Source organism: Alternaria rosae (genome assembly GCF_020736505.1).
Source record: "Alternaria rosae strain MPI-PUGE-AT-0040 chromosome Unknown BKA58scaffold_14, whole genome shotgun sequence".
Classification (NCBI taxonomy): Eukaryota; Fungi; Ascomycota; class Dothideomycetes; order Pleosporales; family Pleosporaceae; genus Alternaria; species Alternaria rosae.
In genome coordinates, this window is record NW_025763583.1 from 428,876 (window position 1) to 449,112 (window position 20,237).

The 20,237-nt window shown below is 53.0% G+C and overlaps 5 protein-coding genes across 5 annotated transcripts; 3 read left to right on the forward strand and 2 right to left on the reverse strand.

Moving 5' to 3' along the window:
• Positions 1-125: 125 nt before the first annotated feature.
• BKA58DRAFT_326410 (uncharacterized protein) lies at positions 126-1,343 on the reverse strand (the record flags this gene model as incomplete). The annotated part of the gene is made up of 1 exon (XM_046168065.1): positions 126-1,343. One exon carries the CDS (start codon positions 1,341-1,343, stop codon positions 126-128), a length of 1,218 nt encoding a protein of 405 aa, XP_046020038.1.
• A 6,427-nt stretch (positions 1,344-7,770) lies between these two features.
• Positions 7,771-11,613, reverse strand: BKA58DRAFT_70649 (uncharacterized protein). Its single transcript, XM_046175759.1, has 4 exons — positions 10,631-11,613; positions 9,003-10,583; positions 8,211-8,954; positions 7,771-8,158 (listed from the first exon to the last, which is right to left on the reverse strand). Exons 1-4 carry the CDS (start codon positions 11,464-11,466, stop codon positions 7,948-7,950), a joined length of 3,372 nt encoding a protein of 1,123 aa, XP_046020039.1. The 5' UTR covers positions 11,467-11,613; the 3' UTR covers positions 7,771-7,947.
• Positions 11,614-14,464: 2,851 nt separating this feature from the next.
• BKA58DRAFT_70795 (cytochrome P450 monooxygenase-like protein) lies at positions 14,465-17,204 on the forward strand. Its single transcript, XM_046175761.1, has 4 exons — positions 14,465-14,944; positions 14,995-15,599; positions 15,664-17,077; positions 17,140-17,204. Exons 1-3 carry the CDS (start codon positions 14,718-14,720, stop codon positions 16,734-16,736), a joined length of 1,905 nt encoding a protein of 634 aa, XP_046020040.1. The 5' UTR covers positions 14,465-14,717; the 3' UTR covers positions 16,737-17,077; positions 17,140-17,204.
• BKA58DRAFT_70789 (uncharacterized protein) lies at positions 16,857-17,585 on the forward strand. The gene is made up of 2 exons (XM_046175760.1): positions 16,857-17,077; positions 17,133-17,585. Exons 1-2 carry the CDS (start codon positions 16,976-16,978, stop codon positions 17,559-17,561), a joined length of 531 nt encoding a protein of 176 aa, XP_046020041.1. The 5' UTR covers positions 16,857-16,975; the 3' UTR covers positions 17,562-17,585.
• Positions 17,586-18,978: 1,393 nt separating this feature from the next.
• BKA58DRAFT_425059 (uncharacterized protein) lies at positions 18,979-19,730 on the forward strand (the record flags this gene model as incomplete). Its single annotated transcript, XM_046172913.1, has 2 exons — positions 18,979-19,439; positions 19,535-19,730. The coding sequence occupies 2 exons, from the start codon at positions 18,979-18,981 to the stop codon at positions 19,728-19,730; spliced, it is 657 nt and encodes a 218-aa protein (XP_046020042.1).
• Between the last annotated feature and the right edge of the window lie 507 nt (positions 19,731-20,237).

The window sequence follows — 20,237 nt, forward strand, 5'->3', positions numbered from 1 at the left end:
ATTCCCGATAATCTAGGGTATCACGCACTGCTCTCCCACAACATGTCCCTGTACTCTCTAATCCAATCTACAACCCAGCACTCCCTCCCTCTACTCCCCTCACACCTCAAGCAAACACAAAGCCATCAAAAAGGATCCCTCCTCCCCTTAACCCGATGAACATGCCGACACACGACCCGAACACCCTGCTCACACCCCCGCCTCCCAACTTCACTCTTAACACACTGCGCTATGCGTTCCGCAATCGCTACACTGCGATGTGTACCAGAGTGACAACATATACTTAAGCTGACTTCCATTCCCCTCCCATCACCCCCTCCTCCTGTCCCTCCCCTTCCCCATTCTCTCGCTCGAGTCTTACTCCGTTGCGACTCCCCAAACCTAACAACCCTCTCCACAGCCTTCCTTGCCGCATACCTCGCCTCAGCGTCTTCCATAACGATATCCTGAATCCGCGGACTCACGCCTGAGTATTCCCGGCATAGAGAGGGTGAGGGTGGTCGGACGGTGCGTGCGTCTATGGTGTAGAGATGGGGGATTGGTGGGGACCGGACGGGAAGTTGCGAGGAAAGGAGGGAGGCGCGGGAGGATTCTGTGGGCGTGAGGTCCGCGGCGAAGGTTATTATGTAGACGGTTGGTATGGACGGGAGGGGATCGTGTATGTAGGGTAGAGAGGACGGTTGGTGGTGGGTGTAGTGTGAAGTAGAGCGAGGTAAGCTGGTTCGTTGAGGCGAAGTAGAAGAACGATATCTCTCTCGATGGTGGAGTTGAGAATCGTATTCAAAGGAGTGGGAGTAGGTGGCGTATTGCTTCTTAGGCATCTTTCTTTCGGTTTCGTAGTGCCGTATAGGTGGTCGAGCCGGTGACGGTATGTATCTGCTCTCCCTTCCTCTTTCCCGTTCTCTTCCTCTATTCCTCTCTCGATCTTTCTCCCTCGCCCTAACACGTTCCCTCTCCCTTTGCCTCTCCTCCTCCGCAATTCTCACCGTTCTGCTCGACGTCCCCTGAACAGGTGGAAGATCGAAGTGAACGTGTCTGCCCTCCGTCTTCTTGAGACTGCTCTTGCGTGGTGGTCTATCTGGCTGCACCGTTTGAACTGGTTTGACGTATCTCCAATATTCTGTTTGAGAGGGTCGGTACGAAGTGTTTGGTCTGTGAGATGTGCTGGGTCGCGCGTATGTCGTTTCGTAGTAGGAATTATAGCGACGTGGTTCTGTGTATGGGTAGGGTCTGGACATGTAAGTTGTGTCGTAGGATCGCGAGGTGAGATTGTGAGGGTAGAGGGGAGGATGCAGGTAGGTCTGTGAGTAGTGGGAGGGATGCGCGGAAGTGTAGCGGTACATGGTAGTTCTTTCTGCTTTCCATGCCTTTTGTGGTAAAGGTAGAGTGTGGTACTTCTCCTTTGCGTAATGCGTATATTTACAGAGCCATGGTCAATCGAGTAATGATATCGGTGGTGTAGGTATGAGCTGTCTGCGAAAGATTCAGAGTGCTTCGCGTAGGCTCATGGTAGCACGATACTCATAGTAGGGCGTTCGCGCTCTGTGCTCGTGAGCATGCCGATAGGCAGTCGAAGCTCGTGGGAGTCACAGTCGTACAGAACGACATGGCGTTCCTGTTTCCCCACACTGCCATGTGTTGGGTGCGCATTGCGCCTACCGGAGCTGAGATTCGGAAATAGAAGCTGAGATATGGGAACGTGACTAGCACAGGTATATGATTGCTATGAAGCTATTGCAAGTTTGACAACTTGGTTAGGGAATGGAGTCAGAAGTGGTAATAGGACTAAGATAAGACTTGCTGTGGTCGACCGCTGATGACTTTAGGAAATAACGATTGGTAATATGACGAGGTAGTCAACAGACTCGAGGAAGGAACTATCTCATTATATGTGCATTCTCCAACACCTCTTCTTCTCTTTACATGCTGGTTCCTCTTACGCCAGACAGAAGTCTAATAGATAAATCTACGCCATAATACCAAGGCCTCATCAGTTGGGCTGCCGCCATTCTAGATATACAAACTCGATCACTAATCTTCTCATCGAATCTGTCTACCATAGACTTCTTGTTGCATCAACAGTCGCCATCTCGAAATTCGCAACGACTGTTCGACACGAGTTTACAAGTCAGTACACCTCGCGTCCAGTCAAGCTTTCTAGCTGTGGGTCATCGGCCTCTCTACTGCACGACATCTGTCTGACTCCGCAACACATCCTCGCTTCCACAACAACCCATGAGGATCAAGGACTGCATTTTCGCAATGCGTTCAGTTCCACATCTCGTCGCTTGCGTTGGGCATCACTACAGTTAGAACGACTAAGCCTTGGCTTTGGATGACTTGCTTGTGATGTGCGAAGCGGTCCCGACGTATAAGCCGTATATTGGCATCTCGGCTGTATCTCACAATTTGCGGACCGTCTTGAGGCCGACCTTGATCGTCCGTTGGGCATCAAGGTACCATGTTGGCGTCCTCGCACGGCTCGCTGACCGCTGCGACGACCCGGACGAAACTCCAGCTGCAGGTGTTCGGAGCACTGTCGCTGTCGACAAGCGAGGTGTTGTGATTGCCTTGATTAGTCGATGCGAGGCATCGCGACGTCGCTCATGCTTGAGCAGATTTCGCCATCGCGACAGCCCCACCGGGACCCTGCGCTGTCTCGAACATCGACAGAAGCCATGTCTCCTTATGTGGAGATCACATATTGTGCATGCGCGGTGCAGGCATTACCGCTGCGTTCAAGGCTCCGAAGTTGCGGTCTGACAGATCCGGAACCGCTGAGGGGTCCGACGTTGTGTAACGAGCTCTTCGAAGGGTAACCCGGACAGCACATAGCAAAAGCTGTAAATATGCAAACCGATTTCTTGAAAGTACGGCCGAAAAAACCATGGCATGGACAAGCTCTATTGGAACAAATGAAGCTAACGATTGACAAGGTCTCTGATTGAATTGGAAGGACAAGCCGCACCGTGTCATCATGCCATGTGAACTGAGAACTGACACAGTCTCCTCAACACCATGCACGACACATCTCTCGGACCTCTTGTGGTGAAGAAATCCGAGCGTCGTCAATGGAAGGGCCGAGTTGTATCAGCCGTTCGCTTGCGCCTTCGATCCTCTTCGGGGCTCGTCGCGATACGTGCACGAACAAGAGGTTCGTCACCGAAATGGAACCGACAGCCGCTGCTCAGCGCACAAGCAACATTCGTTGCGAAAGTACAAGTCGTACCGAAGTCGGGGAGATCATGACCGAGATTGCACGCTCGATGAGACGCGCAAAGAAGACGCTCAGAACATTCCAGGGTGTCTTCACTCCACTCCGCCCGTACGTATTCTCCACTGTATGCGCGTTTCGATGTTGCAGCTAGAGCTGGGTCAGGGACCCCTCCCGGCACGGATACCACTATATGCACCCCAGGCCCTAGCTGCTTACCGGCTATCGTCACCGAAATGGCATACCGGAGAACGTCTCCAAGTCGCCATGCAATTGTTTGCGATAAGCGATCTTCGATAAGAATCGGAGTCAAAAGGCCCTATCGTGCATGCTCAACACTCACCGTACATGCAGCATGGCCAGCTGAGACAATGTTAATAATAGGCGCATAATGCGCATCTTGCATTTCCCTCACCTATGTACCGTTGCGGGGTATCCCGTTACAATTTCGGCTGCAGTAACACGGTAGATGGCTTTTCCTATGGGAGCTGCCTCTAGCCGATGCGTTGCCTGTCTAATCGGTGAGGGAGCAAACGTTCGATTGGCGAAGACTCAGTCAGCGGGAAAGCACAGCGCGGTTGGTGTCACTTTTTCTGTCAACGTTTCGCCTGCGTGGGATACTGATTCGACGACCGGTGTAGCGACTGCATGTGCTGTTGGGGTCGATGGCCTGGATGTGGACTTGGCTTGCAAGGCGGATCTGAACACAGCTTCCTGTCACACTGCTAGTAACGCCTTGGAGATCCTACCGACGCGGCTACCGTTGAGGGAGCCTCACTTTCTCAAGGCTAAAGGCGAGCTTGGTGGTTGTGTCATGTACCTTCTCTTTCGCTACACAGGGCTGTCCGGTCGGTGTGATACGCCAGAAGTCGCGATTCATCCGTGATGCGAAAGCAATGTCTGGATGGGGTTGTGGGATCTGCGGGTATCTCGTCCGCCCGCCTTCCACACGCCTACCCATCTTGGCAACTGCCCAGGTGTCAACTTCAGAGATACCACTCTTGTGAGGACTTTGTATGGCCGGATCGTTTTACCGAATTGTAACTTGACATGGTCGAATACGAGCACAAACAGGTTTAACTCTTGACTCACGCGCGCGCCTACTCCGAGTATATACTCAAAGCATAAAGAAAGAAAAGCAAACACGAAAACACGTGCTAGAATACCCAGCTGTGTAAACTTAATCGTCGAGTCGCGTCTAGCGTACAGTCGGCATCGACAACCGACATAATCACAGCATTCGCCAGCACCAGCACCACGAATCGGATTTGCCTCAACATACGATGTCGCACGCGCTACAAGCCTGGCACTATCAAGGCCTTCGGCGACTGCGAACAAGGCATGCAACCATGCGCCCTCCAGGAAGCTGAAGTTGCCGATGGAAAGCGAATGTGCCGCAACCTTATCCACCTGGCAGACGGCACCGTGACACGTTCACGCAACGGAGTCTTCTCCGCAACAACTTAATGACGCCCTTTTCCTGCTCATTTCCCAGCATTTTGGACCAAGAAAATGCTCGCTGCTGCCCAACGTTGCTTCACCGTATCAAACTCTACTCGTACTCCGTGCCATGTTCGCCGTTTCTGGTGCCTCGGGAACGTGGGATGTCGCCGTCTGCTGTTGGTCAAGTTTTATCAGATGACGGATGCGACTTCCTTGACCGCTGGACAGGCAATGGAGAAAGGTCCGATGACTGCGGAATCAGGACCTCATTCAGCAATGCATGATCGACAGGATACAGTGCACTTTGCAGTAGAAGCTGCGCGAAGTAAATGAATAGGAAAAGGAGTCCATGCAGCGACTGCGACTTTGGAGAGTGCAGCATACGCGAATGGGAAGGAGTTGTACGTTGCGACTCCAAAACGTACAAGGTTACCCCAAATGATCGACCCGTGATAGTACCGGCAACGCAACGCATCGCATCTTACTCATGCACATATTGTCCGATGTACGATATGCCAGACTTCCGAACATCAGCCGCATTACGCGCTCAAGAACTCGTCGCAACTCCCAGCCACCCCAAAAATATCTCGTACGAGAATCCACCTTAGTCTATCCATAGTGTGAGCAAATAGGACATCTAGACAGCCCCTCCAACATTTGGCACCATGTCCGGTACGTCACCCACCGTAAAGCTTCCGAGCGTCCCGCCTAGCTTGGAACGGAGCACGTGGGTACGTGACTAAACTAGCCCACACCCCATCATCAATGACTTCTTCTTGTCTGCTCTAGCCAACTCCAAGACTCAGGGTCCGCGCTACTCTGATCGTCTTGACCGGAACCCGCCGTCACGTTTTTTTCTGTCTCGCTCTTCGCACTTCCGCTCGCTCGAGCCGCAAATAGCGCCGGGGGGATGTGTTGCGTCCACGGGCTGCACAAGCACGCCAGGGACAAGTTGCTGTCAACGTTGCTAGTGAACCAAATTTTGCCTGCAGTAGTTCAAGCATGATGTTGATGTTGGAGGGTGTATTCCTGCTTTTTTGGCGTGATTTATTGCCTATTTGGGTATGACGGCGGACGTTGGAACTTGCCAGGCGATTACTTTGATGGGCGCGATGCACAGCTTTGTTTTTAGTCGATGAAGGGTTCACAGTCGTGCAGTAGACATGGCAACTTGTGCCGCTTCCCGTCCTCGCATATGTTTTCGCCATCGCCATCGTTGTTGCGGTGAGGAAAAAGCCGCGAAGTGATTGGTCATGGTAACCACATGAGCATTTTGTTGCGAACACGAAAGCGAAGTCGCAACGGGTTAAACAACGAGCGGTGAAAATATGACTATTTCGAGTTATTCATTCAATTCGCCTTGGGAGGGCATGCAGGTGGTATCGCATACGGCAGGTGCGTTTGGCATTGTCTAGTCTAGGTTCATAGATTACCCTTGTCATGCCTTTGCTTCTTTTTTTTCTACGCGATGAGGAGCCCCCCTTCATGCAGAGGGGGGAGCACGTGGATCGCATAGTACATACACACTTTTGAATAACCCACTCACACTTTTTTGTAGGAAAATGGACTTAGATATGAGGCGTATGTACTGATTTACTTGCATTGCATTGCATTTTGCATTTGAGGCAGGTTGGGCAGCGACTAGAGATCGTGGGTTTGGACTTGATCTGCAGGTGGAAATGTTGCGCATATTAATACCCTATACGGAAACCCTGGGTTCCGCGAGAGGTAGCAGTAATAATAGGATCATTATCGATCGTATCATAATAAGTCGTGCATGCAGCGGAAATACCCTTGACGTTCAAGTCATCTTTTGTTGCTTCTTTGCATCTGTGAATGTACCGGTCGCCCGAACCACCGCATCTGTATACGTCCCTTGAAATGCTCGCGCCGCATAATCGACAGCAGGGATTCTGCGCAACTGCAAGATAGAGTTTGCGATTCAGTTTGAGACGGAGCCATGGTATTGGACTCTGTCTGATCGGTGTGAGATAATCATCAATCAGATTATTACAAACAATTACTACCGTGATATGTGACGCCCGGGGAGGTAGGTAGAGTCGGCGAACCGCAGCCAGCCCGCACGAGCGAAACGGGTGAGGCGCTGCACCCGTGCAGACCAATCTTTCCCAGTCCCAAGCCGGAGCGGGGCGTGCGACGCCACAGTATTAGACCGAGAAAGTGCCGTTAGCGAGCACACGAAACACGGTCATCTTGCAGGCTGTTCGCTATACGGCTTACGACGAGAAAAAGCGACCATCCAAAGCCGTTGGGTGAGAGCGACGGAAAGAAGAACCGCGGACCTGTAGATCAAAGTTCCACCATTGCATGAACGGTATGCTCGAGGGTCCGGCTGCGAAAAGCAAAGTGAAAACGATGGGATTGCAAATGCGATGCGGGCCCGATACATTGTGATTATTGCGACAAAGCGACAGGGTTGTGAGTGCTGTGGCTTGGACCTAGAACCCAAGATCTCCTACTCCGCGAGTCCTAGCGTGCATCGATGTAGATGCGCTCCGACGTCCGACTCCACACCACCCTCCACAACGCAGCATAGACCCCTAGTCTGATCGGTGAACGATGACGGGGAAGGGAGGAGAAGACGAGAAAAGGTCCCTGGGTATACCCATATCAGTGGTCCGGAGTGCAGTGGTCTGAGGAAAAGAAAGTGTTTAGTTGCAGTTGAGAAAACTTGGCCCGTCCCCGCTACCAAGCCTTGGGCGGATGTGTGTGCATACAGCGGGTAACTTAGGTTAAACCAGAGACACGGTGGGACAAGATCTGAGACGCAAAGGAAAGAGGGAGGAAATGATGGATTCCGAAATGCTCAGTTTCAGCGCTAGCCGCCCAATGATGATGATAGTAATTCCAAGGGTCCAAAGGAAAAGAAGCCTTCCGTTTCGTTGCCGTTCGCGTGTGCGGTTCTGTCTGCGCATGTAATAATGCGTTTCGCTGTCTTTCTAACAATAATAAAGCTGTCCTGATCGACGTCTGGTGGGAATAAAACAGAAGCGAGATGATGGAACCCAAAAAGCAAATATATAGATGTCCAGAAAGAATGTTATTTGCAGCTGCCGCGGAGTCTACTCATGCAAGTCATCATGCACGTTCAGATCGGTATCGGCCCGGATCTATCAGACAATGGCGCGTGTCGGATGGCGGTTCAGATCGAGGGTGGCTGCCGTGTGCAGGAGATGTGGAGATACATCATCGGACGGGAGCGCATGGCGGGAGTCATCATGCCGATGCGCCTGGCCGATGTTGGATATGTCGTCATGATGTTGATTGCTTCATTCGAGACCCTGTTGCCTCTGGACGTTTTTGAGAATTTCGAGGTCCATGCGGAGGATTGGCGAGTTTTGCGCCACATCGCTAATGACGGCAATCGTGCGGCGGAATAGGGCGGCGAGGTTGGCCTTGGTGAGCCAGGTGTCGCTGGGTAGTAGGGGGTATAATTTGGATTTATACACCGAGGCTAGGACGAGCATGTTACCGAATTGCCTAGGGTATGTGTTAGTTAAGGAGCCAAGACAATAATTTGATGCAAACTTACGCGTGAAGTGTGCCGAAGACGTTGGTGACTATGAGCCTCTTCTTGCGCGTAGGCTGGAAGTACTGGTACGTGCTGCCTGGCTCTTCGCCTACGCGATCGAATGCGATGGTACTCCGGATAGCAGCGTCAATACATTGGCAAGCGATCTTGATAATCTTGTGCTGGTCTTCGCTGAGGTCAACCATCTGCACGTTTCGGTTTGTAGCCGCACTAGGAAAAGGCGATGGCGAATTGTGCTGTGCAGCACCGGTTGTACCCGGAGGGGGAGGCGGGAACTCAAGCGTGTGACTCGCAAGCTTGAGGTAGGGTCGCAACATCATGTATAGGCCGCCATAGTACTTGGCGCGCACACGAGCAATGTTGAGATCTGTCGAGGGTAACTCGTCGTCCGACCAGGCCAGTTCCGGTGTGAGCAGCTTTCGCCAACCTTCCAGTATCTCCTTGTGGGTGAGTGCATGGTGAGCAACCTCCTTGAAGCTGGTAGGGTCGAAGGTCATGCGGCCAGTAGGGCCGTATAGAGCGTTATGCGCTACGTTGAGGACAACTCGGAGGAATGTCTGCGTGGAGTATAGCTTCATCATCAAGTCTTGCCTTGGGCCTGCGCGTACTTCTACCTCTTGCTGCGCGAAATTGCTATCCTGGTCTTGTAAACAACTCTCGTTGACGCCTTCGGGGTACATGATCTCGCTTTGATGTGCAGAAATGCCGGAAGGCGGCAAAGTGCTCATCTCTGCTAGGATATCACTAGAAACTATCAGCAAATGGTAAGCATACTTGAACGACAACACTCACGATTCTAGCTGGAGAGCTGTCCAGTAGACACACATCACCAGGTTGAGTCTGTATCGCTCCTTGCCGCTCCATGTATGTCTTCGGTCGCTGTTTTGACGAAGTAGCTTGCTGTAGTCGGCCTTGATTAGGACTAGGGCGATTCGGCACGCGTTGTTGATCCAGCTCCAACTCTCCAGTACCCGAGCATACTGACTGAGAAATAGCGCAGCTAGGAGATTAGCTTGCGCATGAGCGACAGTGTTGCCTCCTTGTTGGTTTCCTAGGATATCGGTGGCGTAGGCATAATAGGCCATACCAGGTAGTAGGTCAATGTTTCTCGGGCGGTTTTCATCGGAGGTCTCGCTGGTGAAACTGCCGCCGTTGGGGTGGGGAGATTCTCTAAAGGTTCCCCATTCGTTGACGTATGGATGCCGATCATTCTTCGGCGCAGGCAGGGGATCTGTGTGAGAGCAGACTTTGCCAAGAGCAAGGACGAGCAGTACAATCGCGTTGCGCAATGACCTCTCGATATCGCAACGACCTCCCGGTAATCCTCCTTCGAAGTTGCTATTCGAGCGCTTTCGCTTTACTCCGTGGACGGGAGCAGGCGAGTGGGGGTTCATGTGCCTTGCATCAGGACTATATTGATCGCTGAAGTCCTTGAACATGCGCCTGAGCTTCGTCTCGTTCATGAACGGGTGGAATATGTGCATCGTCTCCATGTAGGACCTGAGCAACTCGAACATGACTGGGCGGGAGAAGTCGGGCCGACCATCTGGACCAAGCCCGTTCCCTGTCCCCTGCCGCGGCTGATGGGGGAAATACTCTCGCGGCGTGCTGCCCGGAGTCCTTGCGGCACCGGGATCCGGAGAAAACGGATAGCCCCATAGGCCTTCTTTGCCAGGTGCTGGTGATGCGGCTTCGGAGTCGTTGCTGCTCTCAGGGCTTCCAGGTCCTTGGGCTCCGTCGTTTAGGTCTTGGCCCTCGCCAACACCCCAGACGCGCAACAGACCGCGATCCTGCTCAAGCTGCATCGGGTAGTCCGAGACTTCACGACCGTTGTCCATTAGTCTTCTCAGATAAGGAATACCTTGATAGAAAATGCTCATTTGCTGCCATTCGTCGAGCAACTTGTGCGCCGGTGTAGTGTGATCACCCTGCAGGCCAGTTTGTTCCTTGGGACTGGTTTCAGTGGCATGGCTGCGGTCGGTCCTTACACTCTCGGCTGGTGTTGCCGGTTGTTGGGGAGGTGGCGCGAACTGAGACTCCTGCTTGATGGATGCTGATGCTTGTCCGCCCAAAGGCGACATCATGTTCGAGTGAGGAGCGATGGGAGACTCCATCTTCAGGTTGCTGTTGACACGGCCCATATGTCCTCTTCCCTGTACGGGAGTAGGCCATCTAGATGTGCCATGCTCTCTCGGGGGTGCCGAGAAAGAAGCGACAGGCGAAGCGTGATTCGACATCATCTCGTGGTCTCGCGGCTGTGGGAGCCGACTCTCAACACTGGATTTCCAGCCGTTGAACTGGTCCACGAACTGCGACAGGACTTCAGATATGCTGTTAACACTTTCTTGAAGTTGCATCATGCTTCTGTCTTGCCTAGGGGGGGTCAGCGAAGTACCAAAGGGGGGATGTGAGCAACGCACTTGGGTGGCGGGACGTCCTTGTACTGGCACTCGAAGTTGTTCTCTCTGCAGAACTGGCACGGTCGCGCTTCGTCACATTTTTGCTTTCGCGAACGGCAGTGGTTACACGCTTGGGTGGCGCGCACCTGCTTCCGCCGTATCTGCTGCGCGTTGCCATAGTCGTTCATGTACGGAGTCTGCGCGTAGGGCGTGGCAGGAGCGGCGTACTGCTGGACAGGTGGTGGAGGCTGGGCATGATATGGCGGTCCGTTGGGGTGCGATGGACTCATGGCGTGGTTGTATCCATTCGGTATGCTGCCATTAGGGCGATGCTCGTGGCTGATTGCCCACGGCTGGTGATGGCCGCCATGCTCCATGGGAGTCTGACTTTGAGACTTGACGTCGACACTGATACTGACGCTGGTGGACCGGGAACTGTGTTGCTCTGGTGCAGTGGTTGTCTGAGGTGTGAGTGGGGGACGGTAGCTGTTGATTCGGTCCTGAGGGATCGTCACAGGCGATGCTCCAGTAACGCCATTGGAATGTTGACGAGGTGAGGGTATGTTCCGTGGGTCCGCAAGGGCACGAATATCAGATGGCGGAAGGGACGGTGAAGGTAGAGGTCCGGGATAGCCTTGAACGTGAGAAGGGTATTGGGCAGACGGAACCGGTAAGCCGTGAGGACCGTAGGGCGGAGAGGCCTGGACCAAAGTGGGATGGGATGGAGGTCGAGTGGGTTGGGTATGAGGCGGTGGAGGAGGGGGTGGAAATCCGTGGCCGTTATACTGCGGATGATCAAGATTGCCGGAGCCCAAACGAGCTCTCTTAGACTGGGCGGGCGCGTCAGGATCAGCCATCCTTAGATATGCCAGACGGAATCCGCTATGGCCATGCGGCTATGTATGACAGACGACTACTGGGCAAAACGGATGGTCCCAGGACCACCAAACGGCAAAAGCCAGGAAGGTCGCGGGGGGTGGTGGAGAGGGCGGCCTCGGCAGTCGCAGGGTCAGGAAAAGACCAATTCGCGAGAGTCAGCGAATTAGGAGTCAAAGATGATTTGCAGATGACAGCCCAACCCGCGTCATCGCCTGGAAGAGGGGAAGAGTTTGGAAAGCGTCGCAGGGCAAGTGCTCGGAGGCCAGAGTGGGATGCAGGACGGGAGCTTTCCTATGCCGCGTGCGCGAAGAAAGGACCTAGCCTTGGGCAAGACTCTCTTACCATGGAGCCGGAGACAACTATCCGGAGCAGGTAAGGCCCAAATAGCTGAGTCGCGGACAGTCTATGCTGTCGACGTTTGCTGGCTTGGTCGGCGAAAAGTGGCGCTATTAAGACCGGGCCGTGCGAACGAAGGGGCCAGGGCGCAATCACAAGAGGCGCGAAACTAAATCAGTCGCAAAAAGGAACAGCTCAAGGCGAGACGAGACGGGGGGCGGGAGGCGGGTCAGCGCTGTGTCAGGCACGCTGGCGGTGGTGGAGGGTAGCAGTAGGAGTTAGCCGTGGTGACGGTTGGGGTTATGGTGGGCGATGGGCGTGTCGGGAGGGGAGAACACCATACCGAAGCCTGGAGAGATGGACGAGGATGCAAAGGCGGCGTATTAGCGCGAAAGTGAAGGATGTGCAGCACACAGGTCGCTTGTGCCATTGACCAGGCTACAAGACCAGGGTAGCAGCGCGGAGCCACCAGACGCGCTGTGTGGCCATCGTCAAGGACGACATGGGGACCGTTGTATCAAACAGCGCGCTGCCAGAGCCCGTCATGTGCCATAGGATGATGCCGTTGCAGACAGCAAACGTTGCTCCCGCCCGACGCGACCGCGCATCCATTGTAGCTACTTGGCCGCCGTCTGCAGCCGTTGGCGACACGTTTACTTGCAATAATGACTTGCTGCTGATGCAACACCAGCGCCGGCCATGTGTCAGTCACGGTGCTCGCTGTTTCGTGCGGCGATGCGCGGTCCTCCGCCTTGCAACAACCATCGTCGACGACCCCCGTGCAGCTTGGAGCAAGCCGGCCGTCAGCAGCTATAGTCGGATAATTTCCGCCCAATTGCTGGCCCTGAAGATTCAGGAAGCTGATCCGAGCTCTGAGGCCAGCTAGTCACGATCCCTAGTCTGCCAGCCTCCACTTTGCAGCGGCACCGAGGCATTCGAGAAGGTTGATGGAAGTGATGCGCTGCTGGTGGCGTGCAGACAATATCTCGCGACGCCGCCGCGCCTCTTCGTGCGCCCGCTGCCCTCTGCTTACCTGAAGCTTCGCGCTCGTCCTTGTGCTGCAGCGATTCATGCGCCGAGTCTCCGCGAACAGGACCTGTCACTTACGACTCTGCTGCCCAAAGATCAGCGTTGCGTTTCCGTGCTGCAGATCCTGGCGAGACGCCTATAGGCAGTCTTGGTGGCACATGGCGAGGTAGTGTATGTACAACTGCATCACCCTTTTGTCCGTCTCGTCTGCTAGGGAAACCGCGGCTGTTGCTCATGGCAAGTGCCGCAGAGGCGCCGGTCAATTCCATTGACGTTAGTTTCATCAGGTCCAAAGTCAGTGGTAATAACTAGCGCGCCGCAACACGCGACCGCCAGTATGGCGTCAGGAACATTTGCAAGCCTGAACCCACATGGAGTCGACCCCTCCATTGTGCACTTGGAGTAGGTCAGTACTGTGCACGCCGCAGTGCCCTCGACACCCTTGCAACACGGCCAAGCTCAAGTAACCTGGTAACTCGGCCGTGAAGGGCGTGCCGCAAACAAACGGTCAGCTGCCCGGCGACATCAATCCAAAACAGCAGTGCCTTTGCTGCTAAGCTCTGAACAGAGATAGCCATTGAGCCAGTTTGTCAGATGACGAGCCGACTCTGCCCGGCCCTGCTGCTCACCGGCGCTATGGCAAGTTGCGGTCTGCTTCAGACTAGATGATTGATGCGTGAGAGGACCTGTCCGATTGACGACACCCCACAACCGAGATTGTCTAAGCCAGGCCGGGCTGCGACCCTCGTGGGAACACCCTGGCTTACAGCATCCTGGCGGCTGTTGCTTTACCACGTGGAGCGCATGAGGCGTCCAGTAGAAAAACAGGGTGTCCCTTGGACTACCTCTCCATCAGAGACGGCGCAGAAGCGAGTCAATCTCGTGTCGAGAAGTTGCCGTCGAGTCGGTGTAGTCGCTTCACTCTGCAACACGGCATACCAAGCCTCGCCATCGATCGGAGCAACAACGCTTCTAGAAATTCCAACTCCTCAGAGGGCAAATGATGTAGTGGCCCTTGTTCACCTGCCTGCCGCATTGGCATAAGAGCATGCAGAGGGGGCTGGAGAATCGGCAAAGCGGCGCGACACGGTGAACCGTGAGTCGTAACCATGGAACGAACGCATTCGCTTTGTCGTCTGGAGATCCAAGTGCACGCGCTGACACAAATGCAGTCAACAATGACGAAAGCCCTGATGTGACGTCGCAAGTGACGATGTACGCGAATCTTCGTCTGCTCGCTGTCCACCAGGCGGTGCGCGCAAGTATTGCCTAGACTCTGCTCCTCGGAGCCAGGTCCTACGATGTCGTATGAACCGCAGAGTTTGCAGCCGAGCGCGCACCTCCCGGCAGTCCCCATTACCTGGTGGTACGACTAGATTAGACGTTCATGTTCTGTGTTTCGCAGATGCGTGGTGAGCGCAAGTGTCACACAACTGGTACACATAAGGAAACACGTTGATTCGAAGGCGCCAAGCCCTTGTGGGAAGCGATGACTGATGACGCGGACCTCTATCGCATTGCAACACCACAGAAGGAGCAGTTTTGTAAGCGCAGCCTATCAGACGATGGCTTCATCCGTATTCCTCAATGAACCGCCAGTTGTTGCATATTGCACGCATACGCGAGATGCATTTGCTAGCGATCCTTCCTAACCGAGGCTCTGAAACGCTTGTGAGGCAAAATTGATCGCGCCTATGTATACGTCACAAACCCCTCTGCACGCTGGAAGGCGAATACTTATCCACTGCACCATCTTCACCGTCCTCACGACAGCGCCCTCGATAGTGTGAGACCGTGCGGATCTCAATTTCTTGTGTCGATAGCCTCACTTTGAGCTTGGAGTCGTCCCGACGAGAACAACGTCATGGTTGCCACCCTGGTTTTTAGCGTCATTGCGAGCTATGCCATCTATCAGATAATTTCGAAGTATCGTAGCCTGAAGCACAATATCGCGCTAGCAAACAGCTCGGGACTACCTGTCGTTGTAGCGCCGTGGTATACGTTCAGCATCACATGGTTGTCGACGTTCACGCTATGGCTGCCGCTGCTGCAGAGATTTGTGCCACAATCATGGCGAGGCATGTGGTTCGAGTATGTAAATCCGACTTGACAACAGGCCAGGTATTAATTAGATCTCGCAGTCTTCTACATCCAGAATGGAGTTACACGACCGGACATGGGCCTTTCGAGAAGATGGGTATGGACATCTTCATGGTCGCAACTCCTACCAGAAATGTTGTTTTTGTTGCGGACGCAGAAGCTGTTACTCAAATCACGAACCGCCGCAATGATTTTCCCAAACCCCTTGACATGTATACGTCATTGGATATCTACGGCAAGAATTTGGTGAGCACTGAAGGGTCAGAATGGCGCACACATCGCAAGCTGGTCGCGCCAAGTTTCGGTGACAAGAACAATGAGCTCGTGTTCAACGAGACTCTCCATCACGCACAGTCGATGCTGGGATTGTGGACGGGATCCGATGGTAAAGGCAATCAAACCATTGGTGATCCTTCCGTTGCGGCCATGAACTTTGCTCTATATGTTATCAGTGGAGCGGGGTTTGACATACGCGTAGTATGGCCACATGAGGAAGGCAAGAAGGCGGAGTCCAAAAAGGGCGGAGAAGACTCTATCTTTGTGGGATCTGAAGCTCCTCCTGGCTACGCCATGAGCTACAGGGCAGCTCTTAGCCAGCTACTCCACAACATCATGTGGACTCAAGTTATGCCACTTAAGTGGCTTGGTAAGTTCCCTCTTGCTACTACTTGACTGTTGAGTCGAACATGTGATCTAACAAGCTCTAACAGCACGATCCCCACTAAAAGTCCATCGTGAAGTCAGCGACGCTGCTCGCGAATGGGGTAAGTACATGGATGAGATCTATGAAGTAAAAAAGACCCAGGTCGAGTTCGGCGAGACTCAAGCGGGCCTTGACATTTTTGACGGGCTGATTCGCGGAAGCGGTATTACCAAGAAAGAGGGCTCAAAGATTACGAAAAGCGATCTTCTGGGTAACGCCTTTGTGCTCATGTTGGCCGGTCATGAAACAACAGCCAACACACTGCATTTCTCGATGGTATTACTCGCCATGAATTGGCCGTCTCAGAAGCGACTACAGGACGATATCGACAACATATTCGCAGGCAAACCTATGGAGGAATGGAAGTATGAAGAGCATTTCCAAAAACTTTTCGGAAGCATGCCCGCGGCCGTCATGAACGAAACTTTACGGCTACTACAACCAATCGTTAACATTCCAAAGTCTACTGCAGCGGATCGGCCTCAGCCATTGAATATTGGGGGAAAGCAGTATATGGTGCCTGGTGACGCTCACGTCTTCCTCAGCGCGGCCATCCATCGCAACCCGAAATATTGGCCAGCACCATCCGACGGCTCAAACAAGGAAGGTATCTCAGATGTAGACCAGTTTAGACCTGAACGCTGGCTCGTGGACACCAAGCCTGACAACGACTTCATCGACATCAACTATGACGATGAAGGGCTACGGGGACCGTCAGGCGAAGACACCTCATCTGAACTCTTCAAGCCCGTCAAAGGCTCATACATCCCCTTCAGCGACGGCTTTCGGTCATGCATCGGTCGACGCTTTGCTCAAGTGGAGATCCTCGCGGTGTTGGCAGCAATCTTCTCCCAGTATAGCGTCGAGCTCGCAGTCGATGACTTTGCTAGTGACGAAGAGGTGGAGAAGATGCCAAAGGGAGGCAAAGAAAGGAGAGAAGTATACAAGATGGCTGCGGATAGAGCCCAGGACATGCTTCGGACCAAGATGGCAAGCATCATCACGCTGCAGTTGAGGGGTGCCTCGATACCAGTCAGATTGATGAAGAGGGGAGAAGAGAGGTTCGCTTTCGATGACTAAGGCAAATTGCGTTGGCCTTTGTATGTATAATATTTCGGTATACTATCTATACGGTTCAAGGTGTGGTGAAAGCTACCCCGCATACGTCACAACCTCGAGTTACCCCACCGAGAGCGACTACATCCGTCATAACTCCGTTGAAATTATCAACACATATAGCATTCACAAGAAGAATCCATAAACACATGAACTTCATACCTAAAAAGGACACTTAGCTACCCAATTCAGCATACCTCAGCATGTCACCGCCAGTCTTCCCACCCGAAGAGCTCCGGCAAATAGTCCAAGAAGTAGCCACACTCCTCAAAGAGCGCAAAGAGACCATCTCCGTAGCAGAAACAGTAAAATCTCCCGAACCCCCAAACCAAAGCCATCTACTAACGACTTTACACCCAGGCAGCAGGTGGTCTGATCTCCGCAGCACTCCTCTCCTTCCCCGGTGCATCAACCTACTACCGCGGTGGTCTCACCCTGTACACACTCGAGTCGCGAATCGCATACTGCGGCTGGACACAAGAAACCATCAAATCCTACAGCGGCCCAACCCCTACCATCGTCTCTGGCCTCGCCGAGCACACGCGCAAGACACTGGGTAGCACATATACCATTAGCGAGAGCGGAACCGCAGGGCCAACGGGGGGCACGACACGGAACCGTACGCCAGGCTACGTAGCGCTGGCGGTGGCACGGGAGGGCGGGGAGACAGTGACTCGAGAAGCAGAGACGGGGAGCAGCGAGCGCGAAGCCAACATGGTGGCTTTTGCTGTGCAAGGCCTCAAGCTCGTACGCGATGTGCTCCAGGGAGGAGGGGAGGAGAAGTTGTAAACCATGTAATGACCTCAGTCTTGGGTTGATGAATCAACTCATAAGGAGTCATTTGTGCGACAGAGATGTATAGGTACCGAGTCCGTGGTTGTAGCATGTTTCGTTGAACTCATATTGTCTTAATAGGGCAAGGGAAGGAACAAATGCAAAGAAACCAAAAAGCACATATGGCATGATTGGCGTTCTCGCTACGATCCGAGACGATCCAATCCAGATTGCGCACTCACAACCCCATGGTCCATGTCTAAACTTCATCATAACCGCCCTCTCCGCTCCCAGAACGATGATCGAACGATTTCTAGAATGATGTAATTTCACTTTCTCATTTCGGTGGCCACCGAGGAAGGATTCATTGACGTTCGATGCAAGATACACGATCCTTCCAAGGAAGGTTCCAAAGTGACCCAGCGACTCGGTATCACATCGACTACGCCGCAGTCCCAAAGTGGTAATCTCAGCCGCAGCGCAACAACCACCAGCCTCCAGAATTCGCTTACCCATCACCCTATTCTTTCTTCTATTATTCCCACGAATGCCGTTTGACCTGTTTCATTGGCGTGATAGCCGCCCTGATGATGCACGGGTGGGGCGTGTGAAGAAGGATTTTGCGGCACGGTAGCTGAGCTCTTTCTTAAGGTTCTTTACCCGCCTTCGCGGACGGTGCCAAGTTTTTGAGCAGCTCCTTGCATGGTGGAGCGATAGGCTCGATTGATGCTGTGCCTCTGGAAGCAAACAAGCGGAGGATCGAGGAAGGTCGGTTATCTGCTTCGAAGGATGGGTGTAGAAGCAGGCTGGAAGGTTGGCGTGGAGCTGGTCGGGACTTTTTGGCGCGACGTGTGGTACTATGCAGCCCTATCTGTATGCAGAACTACTGCATGGGGAAGCTGATACTTGGACGTTGTGGCGAGACGGCGACTATCTCGGTCCTGGGGAATATCCACAAGTTTGAGGTCATGGAGCGGATAGCGTTGGGGTTGATGTGGCGTAGCTGTTTGAGAAGGTGACGTATGGAAGGGGCAGCGATCAGGTAGTCATCTGAAGATTCGGTGTGACGGTTGTGCTAGTACTCTGATTTGGAACACGGAAAGAGTACACCGAAACTGTAATGCTTACATGCTAACATGCTGACATACGGAGATTCATTCTCCGTGAGGCGGAGACGCGGAGTCCGACAGTGCGTGTTGAGAACTTGCACATTCATCATGCACAACCACAAGTTGCTGGTTGTACCATTCACACTGATGAGTTCACGAGCATACGCAATGTACCAGACATAGCCTTTCTGATTGAAGGCCGTCGATTATCACTGACGTTCTTCACCGGCACTGTGACATTTTCACAGGATGGCTGTATACACAAAGTAGACTTCCTGATCAGCGAGCCATACTACGCTTCTTTTCTCCAAGCATCATCTACAATGTTTCCAATATATCCACACATGCCAATGATTCCTCTCCAACCTTTTGTGCACGCAATACCGCAGATGCAAATGCAGATACCACTGCAACAGATCCCGCTGCTTGCACCACTACCACCTCTGCTACCACCTCAACAGCATTTCCAGCAGCTGCAGCCTCAAACGCTACTTCTTCAACCCCTTCCTCCCCATCGCCATGCCCAACCCTTGATGCCACCTCCTGCATTACCAGTCCAGAAAACCCTTTACATTCTGTCCTATTCCACCGAAGTCCTCAAACGTCACCCAAACGCCGAAGCACAACTTATGCAACAACATGTACCCTCCAATCTTCCAGCTCTGATCACGATATACTGCCACAAATGGCGTGCCCCACCCCGCGAAATATGTGACAGATACTCCGGCATAAGTCCGCAGGTACAGCAGTTTATACTGGGCAGTCGGACGGCGATGGGAGAGATGTGAGTTATCCATCTCCACACTTCCATGTGCCCCATTACCCCGTTCTTTTGAACAATACAAGTAGCATGCGGTGGGCTAATCTGAGATATGGTAGTAACAAAGCCATCACCGCCATAGCGAACCACTTCAACGCTGGAAACCAGGTTGCTTCGATACAGACTACGTGTCACGCGGGTATGCATCGGAGTGTTGCAGCGGCGGAGATTGTAGCGAATGAGACGAGGAGGAGGAGCGTAAACGTTGTGGTCAGACATGCGCATCGGAGGAGGGGGGTTGGTGATGCGCGGTAGAGCGGCACGCATAGGGATGTCAAGCTGCGCTTTTGGAATACGTGGTAGGGAATCATGGAGGCGAGGAGATGAGGCTTTGGAATATAACGGATGGTTTTGGGTGGCTCTCCATGCAACGGTTTCATCTTGTTTGTTTTGGACGTGCGAGCTGCTGGAGGAGGATCTCATCGATTGAAACATGTGTCGTTTTTGGAGAGAAGATCTCCACACCATCCAGGCTATAGTCGGCGTTTTAGAAACGAGGTAAGAAGCAGTGCAGTGAAGAAGACTCTGTGCGAATGTGAAGTTTATATACCCATCAATCGAGTCATGTGATATTCGTCATTGGTTTTGCAGTCATCATCCTAAGGTATCATCGCAGACTACACAGAATTCTCAAACACATGAAAGTTCTGCCTAAAAGCTTTGATCTCTCCCATCAGGATCTTAGAGCGTAAATTTGGTAACTTATTCGGCAACCTGGCCGATGCGAAGATCCACAGGCCTAGACTCATCGTAGTGTACTTG

What these genes read in the sequence shown, in the direction of transcription:
- BKA58DRAFT_70649 (XM_046175759.1), bottom strand. Translation starts at nt 11,466, where the DNA reads ATGGCTGATCCTGACGCGCCCGCCCAGTCTAAGAGAGCTCGTTTGGGC. An exon ending in AAGGACGTCCCGCCACCCAA is followed by an intron (nt 10,584 to 10,630) that starts GTGCGTTGCTCA and finishes GACCCCCCCTAG; the next exon opens with GCAAGACAGAAGCATGATGC. An exon ending in GTCTTCGGCACACTTCACGC is followed by an intron (nt 8,159 to 8,210) that starts GTAAGTTTGCAT and finishes CACATACCCTAG; the next exon opens with GCAATTCGGTAACATGCTCG.
- BKA58DRAFT_70795 (XM_046175761.1), top strand. Translation starts at nt 14,718, where the DNA reads ATGGTTGCCACCCTGGTTTTTAGCGTCATTGCGAGCTATGCCATCTAT. An exon ending in TGGCGAGGCATGTGGTTCGA is followed by an intron (nt 14,945 to 14,994) that starts GTATGTAAATCC and finishes TAGATCTCGCAG; the next exon opens with TCTTCTACATCCAGAATGGA. An exon ending in TATGCCACTTAAGTGGCTTG is followed by an intron (nt 15,600 to 15,663) that starts GTAAGTTCCCTC and finishes AAGCTCTAACAG; the next exon opens with CACGATCCCCACTAAAAGTC.
- BKA58DRAFT_70789 (XM_046175760.1), top strand. Translation starts at nt 16,976, where the DNA reads ATGTCACCGCCAGTCTTCCCACCCGAAGAGCTCCGGCAAATAGTCCAA. An exon ending in CCATCTCCGTAGCAGAAACA is followed by an intron (nt 17,078 to 17,132) that starts GTAAAATCTCCC and finishes CTTTACACCCAG; the next exon opens with GCAGCAGGTGGTCTGATCTC.